Source organism: Aspergillus multicolor (assembly GCF_047715735.1).
Source record: "Aspergillus multicolor strain CBS 133.54 unplaced genomic scaffold BDW74scaffold_9, whole genome shotgun sequence".
NCBI lineage: Eukaryota > Fungi > Ascomycota > Eurotiomycetes > Eurotiales > Aspergillaceae > Aspergillus > Aspergillus multicolor.
In genome coordinates this window covers 168,901-181,913 of record NW_027395960.1, presented here as the reverse complement: position 1 = coordinate 181,913, position 13,013 = coordinate 168,901, and the positions used below count along the sequence as shown (strand labels likewise).

The 13,013-nt window shown below is 52.2% G+C and overlaps 8 protein-coding genes across 8 annotated transcripts; 4 read left to right on the top strand and 4 right to left on the bottom strand.

Moving 5' to 3' along the window:
• Positions 1–529: 529 nt before the first annotated feature.
• BDW74DRAFT_138050 (uncharacterized protein) lies at positions 530–1,136 on the top strand. The gene has a single exon (XM_073722455.1). It carries the CDS (start codon positions 640–642, stop codon positions 1,048–1,050), a length of 411 nt encoding a protein of 136 aa, XP_073584800.1. The 5' UTR covers positions 530–639; the 3' UTR covers positions 1,051–1,136.
• On the top strand, positions 1,137–2,649 carry BDW74DRAFT_138051 (serine/threonine-protein kinase). The gene is made up of 2 exons (XM_073722456.1): positions 1,137–1,858; positions 1,903–2,649. Exons 1-2 carry the CDS (start codon positions 1,222–1,224, stop codon positions 2,553–2,555), a joined length of 1,290 nt encoding a protein of 429 aa, XP_073584799.1. The 5' UTR covers positions 1,137–1,221; the 3' UTR covers positions 2,556–2,649.
• Positions 2,650–3,529: 880 nt separating this feature from the next.
• On the bottom strand, positions 3,530–4,791 carry BDW74DRAFT_151217 (SDR family NAD(P)-dependent oxidoreductase). Its single transcript, XM_073724136.1, has 4 exons — positions 4,520–4,791; positions 4,268–4,455; positions 4,041–4,192; positions 3,530–3,976 (listed from the first exon to the last, which is right to left on the bottom strand). The coding sequence occupies exons 1-4, from the start codon at positions 4,683–4,685 to the stop codon at positions 3,595–3,597; spliced, it is 888 nt and encodes a 295-aa protein (XP_073584798.1). The 5' UTR covers positions 4,686–4,791; the 3' UTR covers positions 3,530–3,594.
• A 79-nt stretch (positions 4,792–4,870) lies between these two features.
• On the bottom strand, positions 4,871–6,268 carry BDW74DRAFT_137998 (uncharacterized protein). The gene is made up of 2 exons (XM_073722453.1): positions 5,711–6,268; positions 4,871–5,666 (listed from the first exon to the last, which is right to left on the bottom strand). Exons 1-2 carry the CDS (start codon positions 6,023–6,025, stop codon positions 4,923–4,925), a joined length of 1,059 nt encoding a protein of 352 aa, XP_073584797.1. The 5' UTR covers positions 6,026–6,268; the 3' UTR covers positions 4,871–4,922.
• A 622-nt stretch (positions 6,269–6,890) lies between these two features.
• Positions 6,891–8,056, bottom strand: BDW74DRAFT_137996 (hemolysin III family protein). Its single transcript, XM_073722452.1, has one exon. The coding sequence runs from the start codon at positions 7,926–7,928 to the stop codon at positions 6,972–6,974; it is 957 nt and encodes a 318-aa protein (XP_073584796.1). The 5' UTR covers positions 7,929–8,056; the 3' UTR covers positions 6,891–6,971.
• Positions 8,057–8,326: 270 nt separating this feature from the next.
• Positions 8,327–9,638, top strand: BDW74DRAFT_137993 (uncharacterized protein). The gene is made up of 2 exons (XM_073722451.1): positions 8,327–8,525; positions 8,585–9,638. The coding sequence occupies exons 1-2, from the start codon at positions 8,425–8,427 to the stop codon at positions 9,453–9,455; spliced, it is 972 nt and encodes a 323-aa protein (XP_073584795.1). The 5' UTR covers positions 8,327–8,424; the 3' UTR covers positions 9,456–9,638.
• BDW74DRAFT_137987 (uncharacterized protein) lies at positions 9,521–11,193 on the bottom strand. Its single transcript, XM_073722450.1, has 4 exons — positions 11,044–11,193; positions 10,941–10,989; positions 9,833–10,889; positions 9,521–9,780 (listed from the first exon to the last, which is right to left on the bottom strand). The coding sequence occupies exons 1-4, from the start codon at positions 11,075–11,077 to the stop codon at positions 9,586–9,588; spliced, it is 1,335 nt and encodes a 444-aa protein (XP_073584794.1). The 5' UTR covers positions 11,078–11,193; the 3' UTR covers positions 9,521–9,585.
• Positions 11,194–11,459: 266 nt separating this feature from the next.
• On the top strand, positions 11,460–12,255 carry BDW74DRAFT_177097 (Tvp18 family protein; the record flags this gene model as incomplete). The annotated part of the gene is made up of 4 exons (XM_073728793.1): positions 11,460–11,499; positions 11,561–11,576; positions 11,808–11,903; positions 11,955–12,255. 4 exons carry the CDS (start codon positions 11,460–11,462, stop codon positions 12,253–12,255), a joined length of 453 nt encoding a protein of 150 aa, XP_073584793.1.
• Between the last annotated feature and the right edge of the window lie 758 nt (positions 12,256–13,013).

Sequence of the window (13,013 nt, the reverse complement as noted above, 5' to 3'; positions counted from 1 at the left end):
GTCTGGTTGCGTTGAGTCAAGCAAGGCCCACGGTTCAAGTGGACCGCCGCACAGTCGACACCTTAATCTCAGCAGATTAAGGAGGGCTCCACCGCCATGTTCCAGGTCCGTCGCAACCACATGGATCCGATCATCAAGGCTGTGACTGGGAGCGGCTTGCCACCAGGTTTATTCGCCGCTGGCCGGGTTCGAGATCTTCTAAATGAAGTCGGAAGTGGAGGGCGGGGGGCAAGGCTGTGATATATGTAGTATACCCCCATTGGGGAGCGGCGGCCTAGGCTAGCAGAACAGGCGGCAGGCAGGGCGTCAGGCGTGAAGCAGCAGAGAGGGCATAGAGCATGGTGTCCTGCTCGGGGCGATGCAAGCTCCAGTCCCGGTCTCAGTCTCAGTCGCTGTCCCAGTCGCCGTCCATGCTCCATGCTCCATGCTCCTAGGTGGAGGAGTGAACTGCATAAGCATAAACTCTAAGGAAAAAGACGGTGTAAGGTCATGAATCATCGCCGTAAGAATGGCCAAATGTGGAGTGGCACACCGCCAGGACTCGCCGGGGCAGCCAATGACCGCTCCGTATTCGAGTCCACTCGCCCTGTGACCAGTTATGTAACATTAATCAGTTAAGATAACCTGCTATTATAATTTATGCTTTGCCTCCAAGCCGTTGTTTTATTACACCACGCTCTCCCCTTTTCTTACCTTACCCTCCCCTCCAGTCTCACCCTCTATCTTCCCTCTCCATTACATCCCATCCTTCCCCTCTTCTCTTCCTCTTCTCGTCATACGCCTCTTCTCTTCGCTTATACGTTCTTCTCATATACGCTCTGCTCTGTTTTTGTTCAGTTCCTGTTTATATCTATAATATCTGGATTGCCGGACACTTCAGCAAACTACTCAACCTACTCAAGGACAGACAAACAACTGCCAACTTGCCAAGTCACTGGACCCTCTGCCAACCACTGCCAACTGCCTGGCTGTGCAACAAACAATCTCCATCTCCATCTCCATCTCCATCTCGTCTCCGTCTCTCCTGGATTCATAGATTTGACCATTTGACCTGACCGACTCTCCTTCCATGGCTTCTTAATCCATTCCATACGGTCCGATTTGGTGTTTGCTCGATCTTCCTTCCCAGGATTCTTCCAGGATATACTCCGTACTCCTCTCCACTGGATCAGGCCTAGTTCGCTCTTCATTCAGCCCAGGACAATTCCATAAACTGCTGCCATGCTGGCCCAGCCTCTCCCCTTCATGTACCCTCAACCTCACCCTCATATGCTTCCCACCCCTCCGCCATCTCCCCCACTCCCCCGCTTCTATGCCCCGGAAGACCGTCTTGGATTACTCCTAGCCAACCGGCTGGAGCTCACCAGCATCCTTGGAGTCGGCGCCTATGGGGTGGTCTACACAGCCGTGGACATCCACACCGATGTGCTCTACGCAGTCAAGGCTCTCAACAAGACTGGGCTGGATCCCCGCCAGCTCAAGTTTCAACAGCGTGAAATCAAGCTCCACCATATGGCCAGCCAACATCCCAATGTGGTTTCCCTAGTGCGCATCATGGAATCGGACGACTGCACCTACGTCGTCATCGAATTCTGCCCTGAAGGGGATTTGTTTTCCAGCATCACCGACAAAAGCCATTTTGTCGGGAATGATCCCCTGGTAAAGCGTGTCTTTCTTCAGATCCTGGATGCCGTCCGTTACTGCCACTCGCTGGGAATCTACCACAGGGACCTTAAACCGGAGAACATTCTGGTTACCGACCAGGGAATGACCGTCAAGCTGGCCGATTTTGGCTTGGCCACGACCGACATGTTCACCTCCGATTTTGGCTGTGGGTCGACATTCTACATGTCGCCAGGTATGTTTTCCTATTTCTCAGCACAACAACGCTAACCTGAGCAGAGTGCCAGCAACCGAACCCTCGCCCCATGTCGTACTACCAGTCAGCGCCAAACGACGTCTGGAGCCTGGGTGTCATCCTCGTCAACTTGACTTGCGGCCGAAACCCGTGGAAGCGTGCCTCCATTGAGGACTCCACCTTCCGCGCCTACCTGAAGGACCCATTCTTCCTCAAGTCTATTCTTCCGTTGTCGGATGAGATGGTTTGTATCCTCAGCCGCATCTTTGAACCCAACCCGTCAAAGAGGATTACCATCCCGGAGCTGCGCCAAATCATCGTGGACTGCCCTCGGTTCACCCTCAACCCCATGACCCCTTGGGGTTCGACCACTGGTCCTCTCGTCAACTACATCCACCCCCCGCAGGTTGCGCCAATCGATCAATTGAATACGCAACATTCGGCCTGCTCTTCTGACTCGTCGCAATACTCTGACGCCTTCTCGGCCGCCTCGGACGCCTCATCCTACACCGAAGACTATTCAGACATGGATAGCATGGCCTCGGTAGGGCTGGACGACTTCAAGGACGACTTCCCCAACCACGCTCTGGCATGCGGTGACATACCGGAGCCGCTTACAGCATCTGTACCTGTACCGGCGCCTGTGGCGGGACCTCTCATGCACCCATCCTTCGCTTATGCCGTTGCCGTTTGTTAATTTCACCCCTCGCCCCTCGACATGATTTACGCACCTTCATCACATTTTGCACCCATGGACATTCTTCGATTCCCCCTGTATTATTTTCCGGACCACTGGCTTTCTTTTCTCTCTGGACATACGATTAATACCTTGCCGGATTCCCTCGAATCCACTGGATCTTCCGTGTACTTGCCGTTGGCCGTGCCATGGGATTTTTGCCTACGGATTGCCCTGGGTTGCCTAAGGATGATGCTTTAGCCAATCCCGGAACGATCCACGGACCAAAACCTGGACTTGCTATAATATGTTGCACATATTATGGGAGGATTTGCTGGCATTGCACTTTCACTTTTCTTTTTCTTTTTTCTTTTCTTTTTATTTTACTACTTGGGCTTAATTATCATGGTGCTCGGAGTTTTGGTTTTGTCGTGAGAAAATACCCCGGAGATGAACTTTGCATATCTTATCTTGTCTTTTGTATTGTGGGAATTGTTTCTGTTGGAGTTGGACGGCTGTTGATCACGTCATCTTGGAAACGGATATACCCGGAGAGATTTATACGAGTGCCGGCTTCTTCGTTGTTGATAGACAGTCTGGCTTCCTGCTGGTGGATAGCTGTGTAGCGCACAGCGCTGATAAATACGATGCTCGAACGACATCTACCTCCTTGCTCTCTATAACGGACTTGTCTGACGACATGATGTCCTCATCCTAGGTGGAGACGTTCTTGTCAAGGTTCATCTTAACGTTGTTCCTTGGCCGAGCGCTTTTATACCTTTCCTTCAAAGGCCAGCTCTTGAATTATATATAGCTTTTGTATAACCATCATGTATATAGATACCATACACAATGAGCATATTACCCTCGACAAATACTCTTCACTGCCCCAGCTCTGGTAGTTGTACTTATAGATACTCCTTGGATACATCCCCTAATGTATCAAGTACCTAAGCATGTTCACCGAAGTGTATCTCAAAAGTGCATCTACAATATTTGCAATGACTTGTACCCATTCCATTTACCCCCCTACTTAGGTAAAACCCCAACATAAACACCGCTACATATTCCGCCCCCCAGTAACCCGAATCGTCTCCCCATTAACATAACTAAACAACGGACTCGCCACAGCAAGAACACTCCTCGCCGCCTCCTCCGGACTCGCCGGCCGTCCCAGCGGAATATCCGGGTACGCGGGCTTCCCATCCTTGCCCGCCCCTTCCTTCGCCGCAACCTGCTGCCCCGGAATCCCCAGCGCAACCTTCGTCCCGTCCGGCGTCGTGATGAACGCTCCCTTCTCCTTCGCGGCTGTGAGGCGCGTCTGCACGAACCCGAACGCGATCGTGTTCGAGCGCACGCCGAACTGTGGACCCCATTCTTTGGCGATTGTGCGGGTTAGGCCTACGACACCGGCTTTGGCGAGGGCGTAGTTTGCTTGGCCGCTGCATTTACAATTCTACATTAGTACTGGAGGAGGAAAGGGTTGAGAGAAGAGGAGGTACGCACGCATTCCCGTGGATTCCGCTCGTACTCGAGATATTGATGATCACGCGGGGCTCGCCGTCCTTGACGCGAAAGTACTTCGCCGCGGCGCGGATGAGCTTAAACGGCGCGGTGTTGTGGACTGCGATCATGGTGTCCCATTGCTTGTCTGTGATCTTTACCCGCATAGTCAGTACCGTGTAGCGCCGGCTGGCAATCCACAACTAGAAGAATCCATAAGGAAAGCATACTTTGTGGATAACCCCATCCCACGTAAACCCGGCATTATTAACAATAACATGGATCTTGCCGTTCCCGAATTCGGCAGCCTTGTCGACGAGCGTCTGGATATACGCGTCGTTCAGGATATCGCCGACGACGGCGATGGCGCGGTTCGGCGAGGCGCCGTTGATGGCGTTGACGACTGCGTTTGCTTTTTCTAAATCCGGTCAATTAGCTTTGTGGCCAATTTAGGGGGTAGGCTAGGTGGGGAGGTGACGCACCGCCGTCAATATCAGCAACGACGACCTTTGCGCCCTCGTTTGCGAACAGGCGGGCTGCTTCGGCGCCGATGCCTTGGCCTGCGCCGGTGATGATTGCGACTTGGTCGGCGAGCAGGCCGCGCGGGTAGTTTAGGTGGGCGCTTAGTTGGGAGAGGCGGGAGGACATGGTTACGGTGTTTATGGGTTAAGTCTGAAAAGTGTAGATCGCAGGAAGTTGGGGAGGAGGGATGGGGTGGGTGTAGTTATAGTTGCGGGGAGTTTGCCGAGGCCCGTTACGGAGCAGCCGAGAGCCGTTCGGTTGGGCTGGGTGGTGCCGGGCTAGAACAAACATTACGCAAACTCTGATATGTGTTGTTATGAAGATAAAGTGGTCATTAGATTAGTATTAGTGACGGTGGATAGGCTAGTGGCTGGGTAAATTGCAAAGACATTCTGCCTCGGACATCGCATGGAGAAACGTATCGGTCATCGCCTCGGACCCCCCGATAATCTGCTGCAGCCAGTTCCCTCCTGGTCCATCCTCGAAGCCTGCCGCTCCCTTGAGAAGGCCTAGCGTCTCCTTGCAGAGCAGGAGGCGGCCCCGGATGAGGAAGCGGCGGACCCGGCGCGCCTCGTCTGCACCCATCTCATACTCGCCGTAGCCGACCTTGCGAGACTCCTCCCTGGACTGCGGGAGGAGCTCGTACGAGGTCCAGTAGTCTAAGAGCTGGAGAGTCAACTCGAGGGTGGACATGCAAAGGACAATGCTGGTATCGTTGGTGCTGTGGTTGTCCTTGTGTCCGGCCGGGCACTGCAGGAATCCTCGACACACCGAGAGCGCTGCTTGCACCCCCTGGAGTGTCTGATCGAACCGCAGCTGGGCCGGGTTGACGAGCATCTGGCGCAGATAATCATGGTAAAAGGCTAGGGTCTCTGAGCAGTCACATGTTGGCCGCAGGGCACTCGGGACGTGTACGGCAAGAGGAAAGCTAGTCAGTCCTTTCGTGATGAACTCTTTTTGGAGGAACGTCGGTGACATTGAAGCCGCGCATGGGCTATCAGCCATCGTCTCTCCGTAGAGCGAGGGGTATTCGCAGTCGGCTAGGAACATAGAAGCATCGGGCATCTCGCCCATTAGGCTTTCCAGCGGCTGGTCAATTGATAGACTCTGCGCAGGTTAGCGGTGTAAAGCGTGCAACGGGTAAGAACTACCTCGGTATCGCTGCGCCCGAACCCCGGGCTCGACATGGCTTCTAAATTCCGTTTGGGCAGTCGATCACCCGAAGTGAAAGCAGCCTTATTCTCCTGCAGTTGCCCCAGCTTCCGGAGCGTGGATCGATTCTTGCTTCCCTTGGGCTTGCCGGACCGGTTGGCGACTCGATAACGGCACGGTAGCCCATGACGGAGGCAGCGAATGCACGTATCCTTTCCAGACAGATTGCACTTGACCTTGGACTGTCTACAGTTCTCACAAGCCGTCCGAAGTTTTGGCGTCTCTCCACTAGCGGAGGATGAACCAGATTCCATCAAGAAGGGTAAATGGTCTTGAGGGTTATGCAGGAGGAGTGGTGGGCAGTCAGCCAGGGAAAGAGAAAGCACACAACTCTAAGCCGTCAGCCATGTATACCCTCAGGGCTCTGATTATATATACATGACCGTATATATCGTCGAGTTCGGTTATACTTGACTGACGACCCGAGCACAGACGGAGTCAGCCATTATCCACCTCGCATGGCTCCAACCAACTGCAGTTTATGGGTAATCTGCACGTCTCAGCAGTCCAACTGACACCAGCCTCCAGAAACCTAAGCAATCCAGGCCAATCATCGTGCATGCCGCTGGTTCCTGATAGGAGGCGAGAACAGCCGCCCAGGCCACTGCCTAAGCACGGCAATGCCGATGGATAAGCTTAGGTGCAACGTCATGTACGGCAATGTACAAGCAGTCGGGGACAGCTCTCCCAGCGTGTTGGCCATGAGTTCCAAGGAAATTTCCTTCAACTGGAGGGTACCCAATGAGAGCACGTCCTTTGGCCGAGGAAAACATGGAAAATATACTCGGGAGCAGGCCAACGCACCATGTGAGTTGTAACAGTTGTAACCAAATGCAGCAAGTCCTCCCTGTTTTTAGCTTGCGACACCGCACAGGCAGTGGAATATTATCACAGGCCGCGACAGCGCACCTTTCTTGCAGCCTCCTTTTGCGGTGTACTAGAATTCTTTCGCTGGGTGGTCTCCATTTTAGGGCAAACTCAAGATTACTCGTCGTCGCACAGTCAACCCACTTTGGTTGGACAAATCTCGTATGGTGAGCGTCAGCGCAAATTTGTCACCGTCACCATGTATAGCATGCTAAGATTGGATCAGTGCCAACTTCTGGGCCCCATGGTAACGTGCTATCCACCCAGCGCCTTTCTTTTTGGACTGTTCGTGTGATCAACACGTTCTTGTCATCCACGAATCACAGCAGATCTTCAGAACGGGCAGCTCTCTGCGGTCTCGCTATGTCTATAATCAAAAGCCCTCAGGAGTCCTGTCAGATGAGCCACGGCGGCGCAGACCACAAGCACATGAAAGATCTGATGCGAGCTCCCCCAAAGATCGAACCTCCCTGGTCGCAGCCGTTCGGGGACTCGGGCTGCATATATCCCCGCACCCAGGATGTACAGAAATCCCTGAAGCAGAAGCCAGCCCAGGCCTATCTGCCGCATCATCTGGTCACGCCCGTAGAGCTGCAGACCGTGGACGACGGGAAAAACTGCTGAGAGGCCCATACCCACAAACATGGCTGCACGGAATGGACGCCAGCGGGGGGTCCGGAACTGGGGGAAGATCGATACCACAACGCAGCCAAGGCCAATCGTGCATATCATGGACCAATACAGCTTCTGCAAGCCAGGAACGCAGTAGAAGCCGTAGTAGACGCTAGGTACAAAACTGCCCACAATCAGTCCTACAATGCCAATGTAGTCAAACGTGTTGCCAATGCGTGCCACCGTCGGGGAATGGTTCGAGATGGTATGGTAGAACGCCGACATCCCCAGACAGAACGCTGCCCCCGCGAAGAAGCAGCCAAAGGCGTGGATATCGCCATCGGTGGCGGTTTCATAGCGTGGGATTAGGGCCCGATAAAGTTGAAGAGCGGCAGGGATAGCCAGTACAGATGGCAATAGATGGGAGTAGATGTTTACAGTCTCGTTGTGAATATATGTCAGGGACTGGAAGGAGCCGAGAAACGAATTAGATGCCGGTCGATACCCTGTGTGGATATGCTGATTATCGCGCTGCCAGTGGGGCAGATCGTCCCAATGGACGAGCGATCTGATAGCCTGAGGGGGATCTTCCAGGACTGCAGTAGCAACAGAGGCTGTCTGACAGCTTCCTGGATTCTTTTTATGGCTTTCGGTAGGACGACGCTGACGAGGTGGCATTGCGAATAAGCAAAGAAATGGAACGTAGAGTGGCGTGACCAAGTAAGGATAACCAATGCAGAGACGCAGTAGATGCAGTAGATGTCGGTAGATTCCTCAAGGCTTCATAGTGAACGATGACAATGTATAAATGTAGAAGATGGAACAGTTGAGCTCAACAGTCTAAATGTCTACATCAGGCTGTTGGGACAAACAGACCAAACTAGACAAACTCGGCAGTCGGACCCGCGAGTCCGAGTCGGTCTGTCTAGAGGCCCACTTCTGCTTTGCAGTCCACGTCTTCCCCGCGGTCGTCTCATCGTCCCGGAATGCTTCGCATCACACAGACTTGTGCCATGTATCGCACAAATATCAGCTGCGACGCGCCTTCATTCCTTCAGAGCCCGTCCTCTACACTCATTTCCTGGTGACGGAGGCCCGGGATTCATATCCTGCATACCATATCTGACCTCATTTTACGGAGTATACCGAATGCCAGTTCAGAGGAGCTGCAGCTATGAGTGGTCGAGCTCCTCCTGCAAAATGGCCTCATAGCCGCCTGAAACCAGTGGCGGATTCCCTTGAGACTGTGGGATTCGTGTCAAAGGGAGATCGCAAGTAGGTGCCGAACAACTAAGTGATTTCGAAGACTCGAGTTGACCGGTTCAACCCCACAGATTGCTGGACCACAAAGCTCAGAAGGACTATTACGACAAGATTGTAGCCAGATATATTGAGTTCTGTGCTCGCCATTCCAAGAACCTAGATGCAGCCTGGTTGTCTCTCCCCCGAAGTGCCTCGAACGATGCGACGAAAAACCCGCCAGCTTCCGTTCCACAGTCCACCAAATCGGCAGTGTCACCCGGTCCCTCAGCTGCCACAGAGTTGTCCACCCTCCTTCTCTCTCTTCGTAAGCTTCGCGAGGCCGTATTGGCCACCGCCTCGACCACCCCAATCGCCTTCTCCCAGCGGGTCCATGTGTTCTCCATCAAGGTCTCCATCCAAGCTCGACATCCGCCGTCCTACTTTCCTTCCCTGCGCCACCTTCTCGACGACCTTCACACCCCTTCCAACCCGCTGCCGGAAACTGAACTAAAGGATCACACCTCGTACCTCATTCTGGATTATGCGTGCCGACAGGAGGATTTAGTTGCCGCTTTTGAGCTGCGCGCCCGTGCGCGCAGGCAGTACAATTTCCGCTCGCGCGAGGTTGACCAGATCCTGCAAGCCATTGCACATGACAACTGGATTGTATTCTGGCGAGTCCGAAAAGAGGTTGATGCTGCCATGCGCGCAGTCATGAATTGGGCGGAAGACCGGATTCGGCGACATGCTCTCAAGGCAGTCGGTAAGGCATACCTCGGCGTTGACGCTGCGTGGATCGTTGAGGGTTGCACTGGAGATTCGACTTGGGCTTGGGAGACGCTGGCGGAGAGAGAGAAGCTGGGCTGGGAGAAAGAGGGCGACAGGATTATCATCCGGAAACCGAAGTCGAAGCCTAGACCCGAGGGCAACCTTACGCCCATTCAGGAGAAAAGCACGGGTTGATTACGATATATTTGTTAACTGCATAGCGCTGGAGCATTGGTGATGGCGTTCGGTAAAGGTATTTGTCGTAGAACCTGAAGTATATTTATACATACCGCAAACTGCAACTACGTCCAAGTAGCTATCGTCATCACAACTTAAAATCAGCATTCAAGCGATCTAGGTTTGTATGGCCTGTGACTGGCTGTTTGGCGATGTTTTCGACAAGCGTATGTTTCAGTTGTACGGCCTTATCAGAGCACAGCTCATAGATGGTCGCCAGATTGAAAACAAGACTGGAAAAGGAGTGCTGTTCCTGGACCAAGGATTCTAACACCCCGCGTGCCTGAACAGTCAGTATATTAATCCCTGACTCGTACAACAAGTCAGCAACATACCTCACTCAACTGGCCGGTATACAAAAGACACACAGCCAGATTCTGGGAAACAATCGCCTCGTCTGTTTCTCTGCTCTTGTTGCCCAGAATGTCGCGCCATTCGATGACCGCATCGTCATATCGGCCCTCAGCCATACTAAGGAGAGGCTTGAAGATCGCATCCCCGGTATCCGCCAATCCATCACACAGTTCCCTCGCGGCATCGACGTCACCAATGGCAAGTAGGAGAAGCACTGCTCTCAGTTTCGTAGCTTCGTTTGCTGACTCCGTCGTCGTCAAGCTCTCTAGTGACCTCTTTGCCGCGTTCAGATCTCCCATTTCAATCAATGCGTTTACCGTCCGCAACCCAAGATCAGACAGCCTCTGTTTCCAGATCTCACGCTCCGCTGGATCAATGTCCGGACGCATAATCTCCCTGCGAGCCTCGAGTCCAATCTCGTACAAGCCTCCGATGCCCCTGCGCGGATCGCTGAACCCGATACTCTGCAGCCGGATGGCGAGAACACGAAGCGGCCACGGCGCGATATGTTGGGAGGAGCTTGGTTGATGGTCATGGGCATCGGTCGCTATAAGTTCGGGCTCTACATAGTAGAACGTGGAGCTTAGGTCTTCCAGCGCCTTTGACTCTTGGGCTGCAATGTTCGTATTCCCGGATAGTTCTAGGCATGCAAGGCGTGTGTAGAAGAGTGCAAATATCAGCTTGATATCAGTCGGGGATATCAGAGGCGATGTTAGGATCGTGCCACTTAGGTAGGCGGCTAGGAGGAAATGCCCTTCAGCCAGGAGTCTTTCGAGGATGCTGAGTGATGAAGCCAGACTCTCATCGGACTTGGGGGATATAAAATCCGACCGCAAGGCATGCGGGATGTCGACTTGGGAGAGAGAATGGTAGTTGTCGTAGCGCAGAAGAAACGAGAGGTCCTTCTCTAGTTCTGGTGGTAGTTCTGAGGCTAGAGGGTCTAATGAGCTGAATGACTCTCCCGTAAACATCCCATAGTCTGCCGCATTCTGATGCAATGGTGTAGAAATCTTCCTTAAGCTCTCAACGGTCAGAGGGCTAGATGTCGTTAGCATCCAGCACCAGACATGTACTATAGATTACGCTTACTCGTCTGGCTGGTCTAATGGCCCTTTGGTCGAACTACGCGGTCTTGACGCTGAACAGCTTGTTAACTCTATGATTTAGGCAGCAAGATAGCTGTAGCTCTTACACCGGGAGACGTTGCGGCCGTGCTTGTGGTCCATAACGTGAACTCGACCTAGAGCTTTGAAGCGGTTCAACGTATCTATTATCTGTTGAAAAGTGATATATGGGGTGTCAAATATCAAAGGAAGGGTATCAGGCGGGAATTGAAACGAGCTTCCAGACCGATGCCGAGAATGAGTTATTTGGTCCTCCACGACGATCTAATCTGGGGATATGATTCTGCCTGTAGGCGGTGAGGTGATCGGCGAAGATGGCAAGCTGGCCCCGTTTTTGTTTGTTGCATCGCCTTTGAAACATCTACAAGCCACACTTGACCTCTCTTTATTGTCTCATCCGTTCAACTTCAACTTTCTAAATTGTATCCTCCTACTCAACTTACCTGTCATTATACTTGAGATAAGAGTTACTTGAATCTTCATCATGTCGGCTCTCACTGAAGAACTCCGCTCCAGAAACTTTAGTACGGCGATCATATTTCCTCGTTGACAGAGAGAAGGCAAAGCTAACAGCTCAACCTTTAGGTATCTACGGTCAATGGTCTGTAACCTCTCCCATTCAGAAAGTCGTTTTCCCTCTCGTCACAATGTTGCGCATCGTCGAATTGTTCAGATGAATCATGGTTGCCTGGAATCTCAACGGATGTGCTTGGCACTGTTTGCGCTGGAGATCCAAGGATAAGCGCCTGCTATTGAGCATTCGCAAAGCTCCTCGACAAACCCGATATTATGCCTTCCATGTCAGATTGGAACGCTAACCTTTTGCTGTTAGGACGGGCGTGCTGTGCATCATCCTGTGTCTTGCCGTCGGCATCGCCAACATTTTCTCCTTCAATGCGGTGCTCATCGTTTTCAGTATTCTGTGCATGTAAGTCATGCTCCAGACTGTCCTACAATGCGTTGAAGCTCATCCGTCTAGTATCTCCGGCTGCGTCCTCGTCTTCACTGAAGTTCCCTTCCTCCTCAGAATCTGTCCCACCTCCGCCAAGTTCGATACCTTTATCCGACGTTTCACAACCAATTGGATGCGTGCTTCGATGTATCTCGTTATGAGCATTGTTCAATGGCTTAGTCTGCTATCGCGGGCATCGAGTCTGCTCGCCGCGGCTGTTTTCCTCCTCATCGCTGCTCTTTTTTATGCGCTGGCTGCTCTCAAGAACCAAGAATTCGTCGGTAGCAAGACCCTAGGAGGAACGGGCATTGCGCAAATGATCGTTTAATGGATCACTATCGATTCCTCTATATCAGCGCTACTGGTGTTAGTCGGCACCTCTAGACTCTGCCGTACGAAGGAGGTGACCAGAACGAGTTAAAAAGAACGTGCTGAGCTCTACTGTGTCCAGTGCGCTACGATTACGAACTGCTATTCTCAAACGCCTTTTCGCTATTCTAGCCTTTGTACTAGTATTCCGTGTTTGTTTGAGGAAGCCAGACCTTGTCTGAGACTCGAGTTGGCTTTTTGGAGCACGCATTCCCAATTCTGACTTTGTATGGACCGCATTTGCATCGTGATATTGTGTTTATTTTACAGGTCCTAGCTTTCGATCATGCGTGATCATTATTGGCTGGTCTGTGCTATACTTCAGTTGTTGCACTGTATACCCTAATACAAACATCCTGGTGATGACTATCTTTGAACTAGAATACCTCGGATAGGGCGGTAGATGGAAATCCATTCATGCCTTGCTTCGTTACTCCTTTACTCTGAAAACTGCATGATCGCCCGCAAATCTATTGCATGTTATGACTGCCAGAGTCCGAGGGCTGTATGGAATATATATCCGTTCCAATGTCCACTCAGGCCCGATAGTGGTTTGACAGCACGAAAACGATAAGACATATCACATACCTATGGCACATCCTCGTGCTGATGATAATCAGATAATCTTCTTTGCTATCGTTGACGAGGTCCGCTCAGGGTACCTTTGGAGCGAGACTTGCCTGGATATCCCTCCGTCAAGGTTAATTTCTCCATTCA

Excerpts from the sequence above, each read along its gene's own strand:
- BDW74DRAFT_138050 (XM_073722455.1), top strand. The coding sequence starts at position 640 with ATGCTTTGCCTCCAAGCCGTTGTTTTATTACACCACGCTCTCCCCTTT.
- BDW74DRAFT_138051 (XM_073722456.1), top strand. The coding sequence starts at position 1,222 with ATGCTGGCCCAGCCTCTCCCCTTCATGTACCCTCAACCTCACCCTCAT. Across the intron at positions 1,859-1,902 it reads GACATTCTACATGTCGCCAG|AGTGCCAGCAACCGAACCCT; the intron begins GTATGTTTTCCT and ends TAACCTGAGCAG.
- BDW74DRAFT_151217 (XM_073724136.1), bottom strand. The coding sequence starts at position 4,685 with ATGTCCTCCCGCCTCTCCCAACTAAGCGCCCACCTAAACTACCCGCGC. Across the intron at positions 4,456-4,519 it reads CGTTGCTGATATTGACGGCG|AAAAAGCAAACGCAGTCGTC; the intron begins GTGCGTCACCTC and ends GACCGGATTTAG. Across the intron at positions 4,193-4,267 it reads GGGATGGGGTTATCCACAAA|ATCACAGACAAGCAATGGGA; the intron begins GTATGCTTTCCT and ends ATGCGGGTAAAG.
- BDW74DRAFT_137998 (XM_073722453.1), bottom strand. The coding sequence starts at position 6,025 with ATGGAATCTGGTTCATCCTCCGCTAGTGGAGAGACGCCAAAACTTCGG. Across the intron at positions 5,667-5,710 it reads TCGGGCGCAGCGATACCGAG|AGTCTATCAATTGACCAGCC; the intron begins GTAGTTCTTACC and ends TAACCTGCGCAG.
- BDW74DRAFT_137996 (XM_073722452.1), bottom strand. The coding sequence starts at position 7,928 with ATGCCACCTCGTCAGCGTCGTCCTACCGAAAGCCATAAAAAGAATCCA.
- BDW74DRAFT_137993 (XM_073722451.1), top strand. The coding sequence starts at position 8,425 with ATGAGTGGTCGAGCTCCTCCTGCAAAATGGCCTCATAGCCGCCTGAAA. Across the intron at positions 8,526-8,584 it reads GTGTCAAAGGGAGATCGCAA|ATTGCTGGACCACAAAGCTC; the intron begins GTAGGTGCCGAA and ends TCAACCCCACAG.
- BDW74DRAFT_137987 (XM_073722450.1), bottom strand. The coding sequence starts at position 11,077 with ATGGACCACAAGCACGGCCGCAACGTCTCCCGGT. Across the intron at positions 10,990-11,043 it reads CGGCCGCAACGTCTCCCGGT|CGTCAAGACCGCGTAGTTCG; the intron begins GTAAGAGCTACA and ends CAAGCTGTTCAG. Across the intron at positions 10,890-10,940 it reads CCATTAGACCAGCCAGACGA|CCCTCTGACCGTTGAGAGCT; the intron begins GTAAGCGTAATC and ends AACGACATCTAG.